The sequence below is a fragment of the Vanellus vanellus genome (genome assembly GCF_965231255.1).
Source record: "Vanellus vanellus genome assembly, chromosome: 7".
In the NCBI taxonomy this organism is placed as follows: domain Eukaryota; kingdom Metazoa; phylum Chordata; class Aves; order Charadriiformes; family Charadriidae; genus Vanellus; species Vanellus vanellus.
In genome coordinates, this window is record NC_138912.1 from 31130169 (window position 1) to 31148270 (window position 18102).

General features: G+C 38.0%; 1 protein-coding gene across 1 annotated transcript in view; it reads left to right on the plus strand.

Annotated features, from left to right (window-relative positions):
• The window catches only part of GLUD1 (glutamate dehydrogenase 1), a 30553-nt gene extending 12819 nt beyond the window's left edge, over positions 1-17734 (plus strand). Inside the window, exons 3-13 of the mRNA XM_082486452.1 lie at positions 503-558; positions 1445-1508; positions 3157-3251; positions 7747-7926; positions 9669-9806; positions 10767-10904; positions 11029-11109; positions 11971-12094; positions 13323-13414; positions 15663-15725; positions 16366-17734. Coding sequence (XP_082342578.1) covers positions 503-558; positions 1445-1508; positions 3157-3251; positions 7747-7926; positions 9669-9806; positions 10767-10904; positions 11029-11109; positions 11971-12094; positions 13323-13414; positions 15663-15725; positions 16366-16485 — 1151 coding nt within the window. The 3' untranslated portion in view covers positions 16486-17734. The remainder of the gene's footprint in view (positions 1-502; positions 559-1444; positions 1509-3156; positions 3252-7746; positions 7927-9668; positions 9807-10766; positions 10905-11028; positions 11110-11970; positions 12095-13322; positions 13415-15662; positions 15726-16365) is intronic.
• Positions 17735-18102: the final 368 nt, after the last annotated feature.

The window sequence follows — 18102 nt, forward strand, 5'->3', positions numbered from 1 at the left end:
TGTAAAGGATTCAGGCAGGGGAGCTGTGGAGAGAGAAGGATAAAATTCCTTTATGGGTCATAAAGAAGTATAACGCATACACAGCTGCTAAATCGTAGGGGAGTTTAGAGAGAATTCGCACGTTATGTATAAGAAAACAAAATACTAACGTATATAGAGGCACTTCACTTAGGACTTCCAAAGTAAAATTTTTAAGCTAAACCAGTAAAATATAAACTGTAAAACTTACTGTTTCTACAAGTCCCAAGTACAAGAGCTTGAAGCATAGAAAATGTAAATAATGAACTTCAGAGTTTCAAGGCTATTTTCAAGCTGCCCTTGAGGAATTTTCCAATTTTATAGGAGTACCTAGATGAGATTATAGCTTACGCTTGTGAAGCCCTCAATGTGGCAAAACCAAATTCACTGCTAAAATCAAAGATATAATTCCTCACACATATTATTGATGCATTCTACCTTTATTGTTGAAAAAATAAAATTATTTTCCTTTGCATTCTTGTAGATGTGCCATTTGGTGGGGCAAAGGCTGGTGTCAAGATCAATCCCAAGAACTACACAGTAAGCCTAATCATAGATAAAAATTCGGTTACCTGCAGTACTGAAGCCAGCCAGTTAAAAAAGCTGTTCTAAGGGCGTTATTGACCACTTAAAACGTCCTGCCACTTCTGCCTCTGTAAAGGCTGAATTTAGCTTGTGCATGCAATAGGTAGGAAAGGAATTTTTTAAAGGTGTGTATTTCGGAGGTGGAATACTTCAACTATTTAATTTATTACTTTTTTCCTTAAAGTCAGAAGACTACAAATACTTTGGCACCTGAATTTTTTTAAGTCAATACTGTTAATAAAGGCTTAAATTAAATTACTCTTAGAAAAAAGTTAATGTTTTTGTTTATTTTAACAAATAGTTTTATGCTCCATTAAATCTTTCTATGCAATGTTCCAGTGTGAATAACTAACTTGGCTTATAAAAAGTTTACTGCAGGCTTGCCTTCTTGCCCTAATTAAAATAACCTGTACAGAAAGGCATACTAGAATACGTAACAGAAACTGTCAGCTCAAAACTCCTGTACGGATTTGTGTGAAGTTGTTCTACTGTGTTGATTACACAACCGGCAGGCCAGCTATTGCTGTTGCTGGTTATAAATCTCTCACACATAGGATATCAGATTTGTTTGCTGGAAATCTCTGCCACAAGCACAGGTGGTTCTTCCTGTGCCACACTCACGACTTGTTGTGGATCAGAATGTACGGAAAGAAAGCCGAATGTTTCCTTGTGCTGCCTGAGTACCAAGGGTCTGTTAGGGAGCGGCATACAAATTCTATAAATATACGAATTATCTTTTCTTCTAAAAGAAAAAGGCGTCTGTTGATGTTTGGTCATAAGTTTAGCAAATATTTGTGAACACTAATGATTTCTTGTCATATTTATTGCGTTTTCTCTACAGGACAATGAATTAGAAAAGATCACAAGAAGGTTTACCATGGAGTTGGCAAAAAAGGGCTTTATTGGTATGTTGTACAATTTTACTATTAAAATTTAGGAATCTGCTTTACTGTGCACTGGCAGCATCCACTAGATAGTATCCTTGAATAACCGTATTTTTGAGAGCTGTAAATAATTTGGGTATAGAACTTTCAGCAAAGAGCCAAAGAATTGAGTCACTGCATCTTAGTGCATTTTAAAGGGAACTGTGTCTGAACTTTTTATCTGGTGGCTGTTCTGCCATGAAAAGCCACAAAAGCTGAGCTCACAGGATCCAAAATGAATCACATGTCTCTTAGAGGTAGATTATAAAATTGTGACCGAATTTGTTGCAATTTTAATCTCTAATATCAAGCTCTTCACTGTTACTGTTTCCTGTAGTCTCAGTTGAGGCTTTTGGCAGATATCTGAGGAAACAGAGGAAGGAAATAGAAGATCCACCCCAGAGAAAGTTGATGGCTTCACCCATGGCAACCACAGGCTGCAAAAGAATCATAGGCGATAGGCGAGAAGCATAGGTGCCTGTTGTAACAGAACCCCAGGTCTAACGTTAGTAGGCGTTTCATTCGGACTCCCAACCCTGAGTTGTTCTCATACCTTGCTGTCTGGAGCTGCTATCTGGAAGTCTCTTCCAAAGAAAGCTGAATGTTACTAGCTCGACTTGTAATTAAATGGAGGATCTTTACCCGGAGGAGGTTCTTGCTCCGCTGAAGAATGAGGCCCGTAACTAGTTAAAGGTCTCTCATGTGTTCCTGGTGTCTAACCGCCCCTGGGAATGTATATCCATGCTCTTCAGCCAGAGCGTTTCTCATCTAAATTAGGTTCTGTGTAAACACGCTTATTGATGTTACACGTGACTAGGGGAGTACTGTTTGCCAGCTATAGTGATTGTTAGTTCAGTGACAATTAAAATGGTTTGATGAAATTTGTCATCCTATTTGGCACTATGGTTGGTGCTACGCAGCTTTCACAAACCTTTTAAAAATAATTAGAAAAAAGAAGTGAGTAGAGGCAGAGTTGCATTTAAAATCTTGCTGAGCAAGTCCCTCTGATCTTAAGTAGATTGGGCAAATACTATTTTTAGTTATCTATTAAAAACAGACAGAATTTGCTTTTATTACAACAAATGTGTGAAAGTTCTTTCAAAGGTTTATTTCATCAAGAAAGATGTAATGTCTCTTTCTTGAAGTGAGGGGTAAAATCACATGTGTGTGCTACAGTGCAATGACTAGGAGCAGCCTATCTTCAATTTTTAAACTCATCCAGGAACAAAGAGGGAATTCTAATGCAAATAAAACCCAGTTAACGTCATGGTGTATAGAAGTCGTACCTAGATAGCACCCTGCCTGTTGTTATAGAAATTATCAACAAAAAAATAAAAATATAAATATGCTTTTGATGCATTATCTTACTCTGAGTTTTTATTGACAGACACTATTTTTACTGAATGGCTTGTGTGAAAGGTTGGAGGTCTTGACAGTATTGTACAAATGCATGATACAGCATCTAAAACTCAACTGAATCCAGAAGGATCTGTTGATTGCATAAGAAACTGAGGATTAAACAGGAAAACAGCTCTTCTCTGCCAAGCCCTGCACAGTTCCCAAGGGAATAATGGTTGAAGATAACTATTCATGTTTGATCCTTAAAAGCTGTTTTCACTATTGCCAACAGGACCTGGTGTTGATGTGCCTGCTCCCGATATGAGCACAGGGGAGAGGGAGATGTCCTGGATTGCCGACACCTATGCCAGTACCATAGGACACTATGTAAGTTTTGAGCAGAGGCTTTGAAGTAGAAGAGCTTTCTTGGTCTTTGCAGGAATCCTTTTATCTAGAAATCTATTGCCATGCTGCTCAATCATATAATTTTATTTAATTATGTGGATCTAAACATAGTCTTGCAAACTGTAACAACTTAATTGGTATGAGGTTTTTAGGGTACAGTTAAAAAATAGCTTTAAGGTTCATGTTTTTATACTAAGCTTAATTTAAGTTTGAGACAACACTGACTGCAAGTGTTCAGCAAAAAGAAAATACACTGGTTTTAAAGCTCTCATACTTAGCCTAAAATTGGTTTCTATTTCTACTGTTTCCCTCTGTTTTTCATTAGTATTATAATTACTAATTTAAAGTTGTTAAACAATTAGTTCATAATAGTTGGTGTAGTCTTAAAGTACCGAAATCTTGCCGTTTCAGGCTCCTAAATTTACAAGCGTTATTAAATAAATGCTCAGGTTTTGTGCATTCAAGAGACCATGTAAATTAAGTTTGCACCATTGGTATAACCTGTAAGAGTATTAAAGTTCTCTGTGGTGACCTAAAAGTAACAAGTAATCAGTATAAACTTCAGAAAATTCTCCAAAAGGTAAAGCAAAAGGACACTGATACAATTTATTGCCCAGAAGGCAATACAATTGAAGGTTTTTTAAAAACTAGTACTTAATTTGGCCTTTGTCCTTATGTTGCTGGGGCTATTCGTACCTGTTTTAACTGTACCAAAAACATGACTCTTGACCAAACACTTTTGTTGTATACTTTTGACAGGTTGGACTAAAGAAAAATGTATTACAGACAACTTATTTCTTATGGCTCTACTGTGCGTGCTACCCAAACTTTCTAGCTTCTCGTTTAGACATTGTTTCTGCTACCCCAGCAGGGCATACTTTGCTAAGGAGTCTTGCCATAGCTTCGTATTAACGTGTTGATATGCTAAGGTATCACATGTCTGCCCATCCCAGCTCCTTTTGAATTGGAAAGACTGTTTTCAGTTTCTGCAGTCCCTTCCAGCAGCTCCTCAGAAGCAGAGCGGGCTGCGCGCCCCCAGTAATAAGGCATTAGAGCCACCCAACACTTACTTCTTTTTGGCACGTCTGTTCAAGACGTGCCTGGCTTTCCTGAGACAGTCTCTTAGCAGAATACTTGTCTTGTGCTGTCCAATGCCTTTAACAATAGGAGGAGAGGATGGCACAGTTTATTCTAGATCTGAAATACAATCTAAGGTATCTTATGGGAGAGGGGAAGGAATGCTTGAGGAATAGGCTGTGGCATGCTGATCAGTTGAGTTAAATCACTTTTACACAGAGCTTTCTGTTAGATAGGGATATCAGTATAAAACATTACTTGCTTTTTGTTATTCACATATGTAAATGTAAATATTTTATTTAAAACTTTAACCCTGAGAAAAAAAAAAAAAACAAATTATGACTTCAAAAAGACTTCAGCATGCAGAGTGGCAACTTGATCCCTCGGTCATAACTTAAAATTCCAACATTTAAGAAAACTACTGCTTCAAAGCGTTTTAAGTTTTACCGTTTAACTCATTGCACTAAAACGCGTATTTCACTGTGATGCAACAGCATTGCTATATTACAACTGACACAGAAGGCTGACAGCACATGACCTGCTTTAAGATTTGCTGTATCTGACGATAGTTCCCATACAGTTTTATACAGAAGTTTCAGGTTTTTTAATAGGTGGAAAACTAAACACTGTTACAGGAGAAGATTTTTAAATGGCTGAATTTCTTCTTCTTTCCACTTTGTCATCTCAGCTTGTTGTATAGTCCTACACATACACACTCTTCAGTGACAAAAGAAAACAAAACAACAACTACTGAGGATGAAAATATGATTTGAACTGTGCTACAACAGCTTCCTTTGTTCCTAGGCCCTCTCTGCATGGCAGTATCTTATTCTTAAAGAATAAAAAAAACTGGGAGGATTTAGGTACATTTTTCTGGAAAGACAATTAAAGAATTGCAATAAGGAAAAAAATTAAATCGGTTTACTTAATTTTGCTGGATTGCTTGTGTTTCTACCTGGAAGAAAGAACTATAGCCATAGCGGAACTTACAAGCTATTGTGGAGAATGACCAGGGTAGAGAAGGAAGGTGGGAACGCCGACAAGGCTGCAAAAAGTGGAATAACCTATCAAAGCTGGTGTGTAGAGAAGGTGTTTCAGATAACTATCTGGTTGACACACCAAGAACAAAACCAAAGGTGATTAAGGAACTACCAGATACATAAAAGTAACCATGGGGGAAGGAGGGAAGGCAACTAAGAGAAGAAAATGACCACTGAACAAAACTGAAACTAGCCATAATTCAGAAAACAGATGGAAGCTATGCAAGGGACTATGTTCAATTGGGTGGAAAGATAACTCTTCGGTGAGAAACCTACAGACCTGATGAGTCAGTGTGGTTGCACACAAATGTGTCCAGGGAGCTTGAAGTGGAAAGGAAAAGCCAAATAACACATATAAACAGATAGGGGAAGCCTGCTTGAAACCTAACATAAAGAGCCAGGAAGCTGGAGAGACAAGGAGAATATTATTGCAGCATGGAAAGGGGTTAAGAGACAAGCAAAAGTTCAGCGTCTGAACTTCGCCAGCTAAGTTCATAGACTATTATTACTAATATAAGAGTCTTTATTGCTAGCCATAAGCCATTTTCCAAGCTTCTTTGTAAAACCCACAGTCTTTCTTTTTGTCCCAAGATGTGTTAAACATTTTTTTGATTGACTTAAAACCAGAGTTTTTAGGACTTTGACATTGACTGTGGTTTGTATGTGTGGCTTCAAGAAGACCCGAACCTGACCTCACCTCATGCTCCATTTTCTTGCCAAACCATGCAAGCCTTTAATAACTACCATGTTAACTGTTCCAGAAAATCCATCTGAAGTTGCTGGATGACTGAATTATATATGGCTAAAGTTTTTGGTTAAATTCATCCTTTCCCCTCTTCTGTACTTCCTGACACATCCAACTGACTTCTAGGACATGTGAAGGGACTTTAATAAATGCATACTTATGTATGCTGGGAGGCTGTATTTCTTCAAGTATTTATACAACATACGTCCTCCTTTGTGAATGCATGAAGGCTATAATGTAGTTTCAATCTGAAACACAACGAAAACCTAGAAATACATCAAAATGCTGGGCCAACTTGTTCCTAGCAGAACACCACCACAGATCTTGTTTATAGTCAGTATGCCACCAGAGGGAGCATACAGCTTAATGAGAGCAATGCAGCTACATTTTGGGAAACTGATTTAGGAATTTTGGGGCAAGCCCAGCATCGCTTTTATTGTTATTAAAGAGGGGTTACTTTTGGCTTTGTATGGTTAACTCACTATCATTTTCAAATAATAAATAGTTTTCCTTTCCGTCATGGCTCTAGTCACCTCCTGCCATTCTGCCTCCCCTTACTTTTGTCTGCTCCTTTCCTTCCTCTCACCAAGTATCTTGTACTCACGCCACAGGCATGCAAATGCATTTGGCACAAGCGATGGAGAGGAGGGAGCCTCCCAGTGAATGTGTGGCTGGTGGAATAGGAACCCATCCGGCTGCTGGCAGACTCATTTCAGTGGATTCCCTTTCATCCCTACTCTTTGGCTTGTGTTGGATGCCAAGCCACTGTGTGACTGTGTGTTCCCAGGGTGTGGGAGCATGGGAACGAGTGGTGACAGAAGAGGGACGCCCAAACAGTGTCTAGTTTGGAAGAAGTTTTTTCAAGTTATTAATTTCAATTTGAAAAATTACCTCTGGTTTTAAGTAGTCTATTTTATCTTGGCTAGTGTCTAGCATATAGAAAATTTAATTGTATTGCCACCAAATTAATGATAGAGGGTTGATTGTATATATTGCTTTTCTGAATAAAAGTAGTAAATACTTGTCTGACTTTTTCCATATGACTTTCGTAGTGGATTTTCCTCTGAGAACAGCAACAGAAAGGTATTAGGCCTGTATTGTTGTTTCAAAATAACTGAATTTGGTAGAAAAGAACACTAAACACTGTTTAAAGATGATTAAAAACCAGTCCAAGGATATGTCTGGGCCCTTTAAAAGATGGAAGTGTCAAGAATAATGATGGAAGTTACAGCTGTAATAGGAGCCAATTTTGAGAAACACGTCCCTCAAAGTTTTTTGATTTGTTGAAGGCCTGCTCATTGCTAACAGTGCAACACGGATGTCATCCTAATTAACCACAGACTGAAGTTAACATATACTCTTAAATACTACAAAAAATTACAGAGCATATCCAATATTGCATTATGCAATTTTCCTGGCGTCTACTAGAGTGCTTCTGAGAAGGTGTTCACACAAACTCAGGAAGGAAATAATCTTTACAAGCTAAATGTATATAAACCATATCATGTTCTGACTCCTATGATTCCTGTTTTCCCTTATCTCTAAAAAATACAAAACTTCTTGCTCTAGCTGTTAGATTAATTCCACAGCTCACAAGTCCTTCACTGTTTTACAGGATATTAACGCACACGCATGTGTAACTGGTAAACCCATCAGCCAGGGTGGGATCCATGGACGTATATCTGCGACTGGCCGTGGTCTCTTCCATGGAATTGAAAACTTCATCAATGAAGCATCATATATGAGTATATTAGGAATGACTCCTGGATTTGGGGATAAAACATTTGCTGTTCAGGTAACTTTTTTCCTTCAACTGCAGGGAAGAAGTCGTAAACAAACTTCCAGTAGAGCTGCTTTTAAAAAGGGCTGTAGCAATAAATCCTGCTAGGGTTTTACAACTTCCAAGTTAACCTTTACTGTCAAACTTCAGAAACGCTTCTCAAGCAACATAGGTGCCCTTTATTTTGGACTGTTTTATAAAAACTGAACTTCCAATTACACTCTACAGGCACAAAGCCAAATCTCCAGTCCTTATAAACATAGGCTACAAAGAAAAAAGTGAAATACTATTACAGGAGTTCTTTAAACTAAGGCATCGCGCATTTTTCAATAAGCTGTGACACTGTTTCTGCCTACACAAAATTGTTGCACAGTTTTGTAATAAAAAAAATAAGAGAAAGAAGGAATTGGGGATTATGTTCTTGTTCCACTATGGAATGAGCAGTTGGAAAAGTAGAAACCCATACCTTATTCTAAATTTCTAGGGTGGAACATACGTTTTTGGCGTTCATAAGACTTCAGGATTTATGTAGTTGAATTTTGAAGGGTTTTGATGTTCAGTAATGTGCATTATCATTCTTAAAATTTCAAAGAAGGAACGTGTTCTGTTCAGCTTTGAACACTATGTTAGATTGAGGATTTGAGGGATTGCTTTGGTTTTTTGGTTTCAGTATCAATGCACTGGTGGTTTGCAATAGCAGAGTAATCGTAACCTCCAAGTTGTCCTCTAGTTAAGCAGTGGGTTGAAACAAACATCTTTGCCCTGGACGGACCCAGCAGCACACTCATCTTCCTGCACTTTGGCATTTTCATGCCTGGCAGAAGGCTAACCAGCAAGCACTTAAGCATAACTTAGGCTGAAAATATCGCCATAAGAATAGCTGAAGATTTTTCTAGGTAAATGAGGATACTGTGTTGCAGAGACCGAATACATGACAAAATGTTATATTGAAGTTTGCTTCTAATATATAAGCAAAAATCCTAAGTATAATTGGAGCTATGTTATACAGGGATTTCATATTCAGCTTTTTTCCAGCATAGAATCTTACTACAAACTTTTGACTGGAATCATGTGACCTTTTGGTCTGCCAGGTGTGTTCCTTTGTTTCCAGAATGTTAAACAATGGCCCGGAATTAGGTTTTCTACAGCAGTAACGATGTAAAAAATGCTAATTAAATAAAAGATTATCAACATTTAAATTAAGGCAATCTGTTTTGTACAGGACCACTTCAGAATGTGTTAGAAATTATATAGCTTCCTACTAGGTTGTATATCTTAATGTGAAGAATTAATGATATTCTTGCCTAATGCTTTCCATTGTGGGGTGGGTTTCACACTTGTAAGCCTCTTTTACCCAAATTAAATGAGAATATTACTTGGCCTGCAAATGTAGTCATTCATACAAAAGTCCACGAATCCCCCTAAGATGGTGCCGGTTATAAAATAGATACACATAATGTTCCTATGTTGATTGATATCATAGTTTTGATACTTTCATAGTAGCATTTACGCTTCCTTTCTGTATTTCTAGTATAAAAAATATAGCACAACCGTACAGTGTTGGCTACAACGCATCATTTCTACAATGGTATTCAGACGAGAACAGAACGCATCTTTCCTATACACATCAACTAATGCCAAGATATGCCAATAGATGAAAAACTATTTAAAGCTATTCAAAGCTATATAAGCCTTAGCAGTAATCATCATTTTCACTGAAGGGTTAACTACTTTTCCCTTTCTCTTTCCACCTTCAGGGATTCGGTAATGTGGGCTTGCATTCTATGAGATACTTGCATCGTTTTGGAGCAAAGTGCGTTGCTGTTGGAGAGTTTAATGGTTCTATCTGGAACCCTGATGGAATTGACCCAAAGGAACTAGAAGATTACAAATTGGTATGAAACTTGGCTGAGCAGAAATACTTTAATTTTTGCCAGTTTTGCAAGCACATAAGATGACTGTAGATGGGTGTTAATTTGTGATTTTTAAATCACGCTGCAATGAGTACTTACAAAATGGCTTAGAAATGTTGATTCTCGTGGCTTTCTCCTTATCCCCAGTATGCAGGTGGTTAACACTAACTGATCTTGGGGCTTTGGCTGCCTCTTCGGTTTATAACACCATGCTTTTTTTTTTTTTTACACTTTGACCCGACTCTCAGAAAAATGGCAAGGCTTGCATGTGTTCAGGCTAATTACTTTGGTTTCAGAATTGGATTGATTATTGTTTTGCCTTTCTTATAACTAAACTAAGAAGGCTGTATCAAGGAACCAGGGCAAGGAGGTTCCTAAAGGATTCCTGATTAAGAATCACAAGCATATGGAGATTTAAGACTTCGAAGTGCACTTTTGCTGCTTCTTACCTATTGGACGTTTCTGAAAAAATGGAAGCCTGTCTGGAAGTGTGGCTTGAATATGTAGTTTGTGATGAAAACTGGATATGGTCTTTTTATTTCAGTTTCCAAGTGAAGCAATCTTGAGGGGACAGCCACTAAAATACACCTCCCACTTAGAATTTATAAGGGGCTTAATTGAAGTGTCATCTTTTATAAAGGGAGCATTTGCATGTCGTTGTCACCCCTTTATCAAAAGAATTAAATACTCCAGAGCCCAAATGGTTATTAGTGTCTTTGGCCAGAGAGCAGTTATGCCTCAATCATGGCAACCTGGACTGGTATCGAAGCTTTGTAGCTTGCTTTTTATGCCTAAGCTAAGCAAAGATAGGAATTACGTTATGTGCTATTTTTCTAATACTGTTGCTTCTCCCTTCTTTCTGTTTTGAAAGTTATAAGAAGGGACGGAATTCAAACAAGTACACACACACTAAAACCACCCTGGTTTGTTTCCTTCAAACAGCAACACGGGACAATCATGGGCTTCCCTAAAGCACAGACGCTTGAGGGCAGTATTCTGGAAACAGACTGCGACATTCTCATCCCTGCTGCCAGCGAGAAGCAGTTGACTAAGGCCAATGCTCACAAGGTTAAAGCAAAAGTAAGTTGGAGAGTTCAAATGCAAAGGAAAGTGGAGAAAACCTGTTTAAATACTGGTATTGAATAGTTAGCGTGGATGGAAACTAAAATATCTCTCTGATTTACTCTGCTGTGATTCCTTTCAGATTATTGCTGAAGGTGCCAATGGGCCTACGACTCCTGAAGCTGACAAAATCTTCTTGGAGCGGAATATCATGGTTATCCCTGTAAGATTCTATTATGACCTTTGATTTTCATTATAAGGGTAATGTTTCTGTAAATTGGAGCAAGACATTATTTATTGAAGATTTTTATTAATAGCCATTCATTCTCTCAAAGCTGTTTTTAACAACTGATGTCTGGGAAATGGGTGTCAATGTTGCTTAAGATTGATAGTAATTACTTAAAGACCTCACTGCAACTGTAAATGACCAAAGATAGCTATTACATGAAGGCTACCTATTTGGAAGAGAGAACAATGCACAATTAGCTCTTAAATCTGTAGCTTTGCATTTTGGAATATTAGCTGACATTTGCTCAATAAAATAGTCCATTAGGCAAAGGAAGAAGGCAGAGTAAATACACTGGCCAATTTGTTTGTAAACATAGGGTGGTGCTCTGACAGAACTGTGTATCATAGATTGTATAGTGCAAATGCTGCCTACAGTGGTAATTTGAAAGAACATGACCTATCCAGGTATAACGATACACTTTTCCTAGAGCAAGGGTGTCCTGGTCAAGTTATACTGCTAGAAAGAGTGGCTGATCTTCAGCCTTTACTCACTGAGATGGCCTAAGAACGCCCTGACTTCCTTGATTAAAAACTTGTACTAAAGTAAATGAAAGTGGTCAGTCAAGCACACCTGAACTTCACATGTTCTAAAGTCAAATCCCTGTCCAAATCAGTAGAAGTAATCCCTGGACTGCAGAAGAGGTTAAGTATTGTCAAGCAAGAATAACAACTGGATTGTCTTCTGTACTGCAGTATAAAGTACTACTTTGTAGGTAATACACTTGCTTTTCCTCAATGCAGTACAGCCATCTTCATCACATGGTCACAATTTAAGACATTTACTATTTCTGTGCAGGATCTTTACCTGAACGCTGGTGGTGTAACGGTGTCCTATTTTGAGTGGCTGAAAAACTTGAACCACGTCAGCTATGGCCGCTTGACTTTTAAATATGAAAGGGATTCAAACTACCACTTGCTCAGTAAGTGTTTGGTTCCACTTTCACTGTGTAATTAATAGATTGAACTAGCAAGCACCAACTGCGGGAGAAATGGATACAAAAGTATTTTCAATTCACCTTGCTTTCCCACAGGGCTATCGTTGCTGCATACTGAACAGTAGGAAAGACTCGATAAGTCAATTGACTTGCAACTCTAACGACTTAAGTTAAATGCATACTTTTTCAGTTATCTTTTAATTCATAAAGTGATGCTTTCCTCAGTTTTGTGAAAATACTGAGCTCGGACCACTTATGTGAAATATTTATTACTTCTGAATAAATGTCTTTCAGCTGTACACTTGGTATTTGAGAAGTATTCTAAGTTTGAGGGGACAACTGTATGGTTCTGCACATACAACAATAAAGGATTTCTGTAAAGGACAATAATATAATTGGTACAGGCACTGCAAATCTGCTTATGGCCTACAGCTCCACTTAGGGCCATTCTGTGCTTCCCAGTTTCTGGGCCAGAATACCAATTACATGAAGAGAGAAAGCTTAACGGAGATGAACTGCAGGATATTACTCCATTTTAAACAATACTCTGTAGGAAACGTGAGAATCTCAGGACATAGGACCTGACTAAACATACATCTGAATGTTTTTTAGTATGACATTTTCTCATAAAAGGTACCTTTTCAAGGTGTTTCTGAAGTGGTTGAGGATTATGGCAATTCTAATTTAAATCCCTTTCTTAACTTCAAGATTGTGTCATCTGAAGTACTCTGTGATGTTGTTTAGGAAAGCATACTAATTAAATTAAAAGAATTAAGGCAAAATAAGTATCAATTCAAAATACCAAAGCACTTCTCATGTTTTAAGGAAAAAAAAAATTCCACATTGTACTTCTTTCTTAGCAAGTAGTGTGCATGCAAAGTGCAATAGGAAATAATTGATTGCTTTAACTTCAGGAAATATTTTGTCTAATGCAATCTAATAAGTTAGGAAAATTAATCCAGATTGCTCTATCAGCTTTACGAGTTTAGCGAAGTGGGATCAGTAAATCCACAGTCGCTTGCCATGTGACTGTACTATAGCAATATTGCTGCTAATATTGGAGACCTGTAAAAACAGATAAATCAACATCTTTCCCTTTTCTTAGAAAACAAAAATAAGATGACTCCCTTTGCCCCCAGCCTGGGCTTAGCTCCTTAGGGAGCACATGCCTTTCCTTGTCAATTACCTTGCCTCTGATTTTTTTCCTTTCTAGTGTCTGTTCAGGAAAGCTTGGAAAGAAAATTTGGGAAACATGGTGGAACTATTCCAGTTGTGCCTACAGCAGAGTTTCAGGATAGGATATCGGTAAGTAGTTGCTGTTGGGTTTCTTTTACTGTAGCTGTATTATGATACTATAACTGCAATCTAAATTTTACCGTTGTAGCTATTACAGAGCGTTTTACCCCAGGCAAGGCATTAGTCACAGGTAGCCTGATGGCCAAACAAAGCAAGCAAATGATCTGAACTGTGTAAGAATACTGGAAGTAAAGCTATTCTTTCTTTCTTTTACTTGAGCCCATGCAAAATAACTCCAATATCATTAAAAAGCTACAGCTGTATTGCAGATGAATTTTGTATTTGTAACTAGTGTTAGATTGCATGTTGATGTTTACATAGTGGGGTTTTTCAGAGCGACAGACTATCATCTCCATTGTTTAGGCAAATCGTGTGAGTTCTTTTTACTGGGGAGGGTGCAGGGAATGATTCTTTTTGCAGGCCAGTGATTAAAACTTAAAAACCCATGTTTTTTCCTGATGCTTTTGCTTGCTGTGAAATACTTGATATTTCTGCTGGCTAAATAAATACATAGATTCCATAATTTCTTTGAACCTCAGCTATCAAAGTCTACAGAGATTTTGTAGGGGGAAATACTGCCTCAAACATTACCGGAATTTGTTTTGGAGATCTTGTTGATATAGTTTGCCTAGATTTCCAAACAACTTTCGGCAAGATCCCACACCACAGACAGTTTATTGCGCTGTTTCTGTAACATAGAAAAGAGCTGACTGAAAAATTGTAGAATGTTCTTCTAGGACTGAGTCAATGAGCAAAGAAATGTCAGGTAAAATTCATTATCTAATGTGTAGCAATACACAGTGGGGAAATTTTCATATAAAATGATGGGTTGTGAGCTCATCCATTTGCATTCAAATGGAAGATCTGGAGGTGATGACAAAACACAGGCTTAGAAAGCCACAGTAATCGGAAAGCAAACCCAGTGTTAGAGACTGTTCTGAAGGGAAGAGAGTAAGAGTGATTAACGATGCCCCAGTGGAAACCCAGAGCGCATCTGCCTTCTGAATACTACATGCAGTTAGGTCTCCGTATCTTAAACCATTGTAGGTGTGGAGAAAGTTCAGAGAAAGATGACAAGAATAATCAAAGAGGCGGACGCTTCTCGTACATGGAACAGTGAACTAGCCTAGGTCCTCTTGGCCTGAAATAGTCCTGGGGCGGAGACAGTAATCTATAGAATGAGTGGTGTGAAAATGGATGGGTAAGGAGAGATTGTTAACTGGAAGGAAGGGTGAAGGCAGTGCTGTCAAACAAAACCAGTGGAGTGAGGAGCAGAATGAAGAACGGAGATGGTTCCCAGCACAGCAGACAGTTAAGAAGTGGAACACCCTGCCGAGGGATGTATAGAAGCTGAAAGGGTTGGTCAATTTGTTTTTTAACACAAGTTCAGAAGGAGATGGGACAAATGACTGGGGGAAACAATCCAGTGAGGAAGAAATTGGGGCAAATGCATGTAAACTTGGGCCACTGTCAGGTGGTAGAAATGGACTTTAGCCTGATCCAGTCCGATGCTAGCATTTTCATAAACATTAGGCTGAACAAACAGCAGGGTAGATAGGTTCCGTGGCTTAAAGTGATTGCCGTGATCTCTTAAATGCAAGCCACAGAAACTGGCCTAGCAATTTCTATGTCCAGCCCAAATTGGTATTTGAGGAAAAGCATGTCTTTTGTGAAGCCAGGTCTCAAATTATTAGTAAGTTACAACAGTCAGGATGATGAAACATTGAAGCTGATAGTCTGAATTAGAATCACTGTCTTCAATTATTTATTGGTTTGTGTATTTAAATTTTAATGGGAACAAAGTTATTGTGGAGTTGCTTGGGGCTAATGCAGCGTTGAACATACGAACTGGGGATCCGCGCCCTTCCTAAAACCTGACAGTTTTCAAAACAATTGGAAGGAGTTTCTATAGGTTATTAACTCTTGGCAGCTTTTTTGTTTAACACTTACTGTGTGTTTTGAAGGCTGAAAATAATAGTTACAACATCAATAAAAAACATTAGCATCGTGCATCTAGAAGCTAGGCAATATAAAAGACTTCAGTGCTTACGTCTGAGGTTTTAGAATTGAATTGACCATAATTAGCTCTTCAAGTAACACAGTAAAGGCGATTTAGTTTCTTACAGCACTCATTAGAAGAAAATGAACAAGCAAGCTTCAGTAATTATGGGAATCCAACATGTCATTGTCCCTAATACACAACTACTACCTTTTTGTGTTTTGAATTAAACTCTGATTTTATTTCCTGTTGTTGCAGGGTGCGTCTGAGAAAGACATTGTCCACTCTGGGTTGGCTTATACAATGGAACGTTCTGCCCGGGTAAATACTGCATTCGTAAATGTACTTACAGGAAAAAACTTAACATGGCTTTGCAACAGTTTTTGAATGTGTGGTACAGGATTTCTTTGCAATTAAAGGAGTAGATAAACAGTTTGTGATAAAGGAAGTCACTGTGAGTATGAGGTATTTATGCTCTGTCCAGGGATGGCCAACTTTAGCTGAGTATAGTAAACATTAGAGACTAATGCATGAAATCAGGAAGTATTTTCTAGTAGAAGCTCTAGTAATTAGAAACTTTTTAGTTGTCCTTTTCTACCTGACTAATCTGGGAGGTATACCTAAGAGTGTTTTACTTTGCCATCAGCAGTTTTAGATTAATCCCTTTATGCAGTGGGCCAAAGAGCAGTTGAGACACCTTGTCTCATCTCCCTGTATCCGAGGTACATGTGGACCCAAGACCTGAAAAGGGGCAATATAGTGATCTGGGAAAGATTCTCTTGCCTTTCAGATCTTGTTTTTAAAGGGAATCAAGAAATTTTAAGACTTGATCCTCAAAGGATCTGAGCTCTGATACCAATCTAGCAGCTCTTCTACTCCTAACCTAGGTCCTGTAATCAAAATCTAGTGTAGTTCCTATGGAGAAACTTGCAGAAATCACATGTGACCTTTTCTGTTTCAGCAAATCATGCGTACTGCCATGAAGTACAACCTGGGTCTGGACCTGAGAACAGCTGCCTACGTCAATGCAATTGAGAAAGTCTTCAAAGTGTACAATGAGGCTGGCCTGACCTTTACATAAACGGGCCGTTACCGCTCATTATTGTATCCCATCCCTCTCGCCGTTAATGTACCCTCTTCTTGAAAAAGCTTATCACAAGTTTACATGTAACCACAAAATTTTCTTTTCTTCTGACATTATAGTGGATTCTATTCTCAATTAGTTTCAGTCCAAACTAGTCTTTTTTACAATAAAAATCCATGGATTAGGAAATTGTATACAAGTATGTATCTGAAGATAACAGTTCATCTGCACTTGTGGGGGCCATTCTGGGTATTTCACCTACAAAACAAAATGGTACATTTTATGTATGAAAGAGTGGTCTTGCCACCTGAGCCACTTCTCAGACTTCAGATCAGATACTGTACTAGATGAGCACTTCGCTCATTATTACTTCATGCACTTTTGTTTAATGATGTAATTTTGGCTTTGGCACTTTCAGTAAGGCCTTGTATGATCAATGCTGTGGCATTGTCAAAGGAAGAATGGGCCTCCAGCAGGGATTAACTTCGATAGGAGTCTAATTTTTATTTGTAGTAAAGCTTCAGGCCTGATTCTCTTTGGGCAATGTTTTATCTTTAACTGTGCTGCTGTTATAGGACTGCCTTTTATTGCTTGTTCAAGCTAGCTTGACTATCACCATGAAGTATGTAGAGGTGACAGACTAATATTTTTATAAGCTGAAACTATCAAGCAACTCTAGTTAAGTTTTTAATCAAGTACCTACATAACTATTCTGACTATAGGTTGTTTTCTTTTTTTAAAAAAAGGGTTAGTCTGAATTTAGTAAGCAATCATACTTAGGTTTTTTGGAATTCTTTTTTAGTCTTGTCCTCTCAGAGGCTTTCTGAAAATTAGATACTGCCTCAGTGAACAACTAAAGTGAAACGGAACCCAGAAATCATTGGCCGAACTACAGAGGAGCTAGAATGCTGCTATAAACTTAATCCACTGTCTTAACACACACAGCCTTTTTTTTTTTTTTTTTTTGTCATCAGGAGGTCTTGAAAGTTTTGAATGTATTGGAGGACAACAAAATGGACCTCAACACAATATTGGATCAAGCACAGTTTTTAAAGTGTAAGGCTTTTGTCCAGTGGAGTCCCCTTGAAGTGCCAGATGTTATTTATGTAATGAATATGAATGTTTTTTTTAAAAGACAACTAGTCCCTCCCAGAAACTCATGCTTTTTTTCTAACTACTTTGTAACTGCATGACATAACCTGGAGAGAAGAGCAGTTATTAAAAAAAGTTGACCTTTCCAAACCTACTATGCTGGTGTATTACTGTTTTCTATTTCATTCAATAGCTTTCTGTAGTTACAATCAGTCTGTGAATCTTCACAGCACACTTGTTTATTCATTACATGCCTACTGATAAGATACTGTCTCCGAGTTATCCTAAGGGGCTCACTAATACAGATCTGTCTCTTGAACTTGCCTGTCAGCAAGACTTTTGAAGTTGGGCATATTTGGTAAATCATTTTGGGTCTTTACTGCGTCCTCTCAAATTTGTGTGAAGAACTATTCTAATAGTTAGCATGGAGCAATAAACATGTGTGATGCATTTAATTAGTGGCTTACTCCATCATATATGCTGATATCTAGGGCTATAAAAGTACTACAGATCACCTAACTG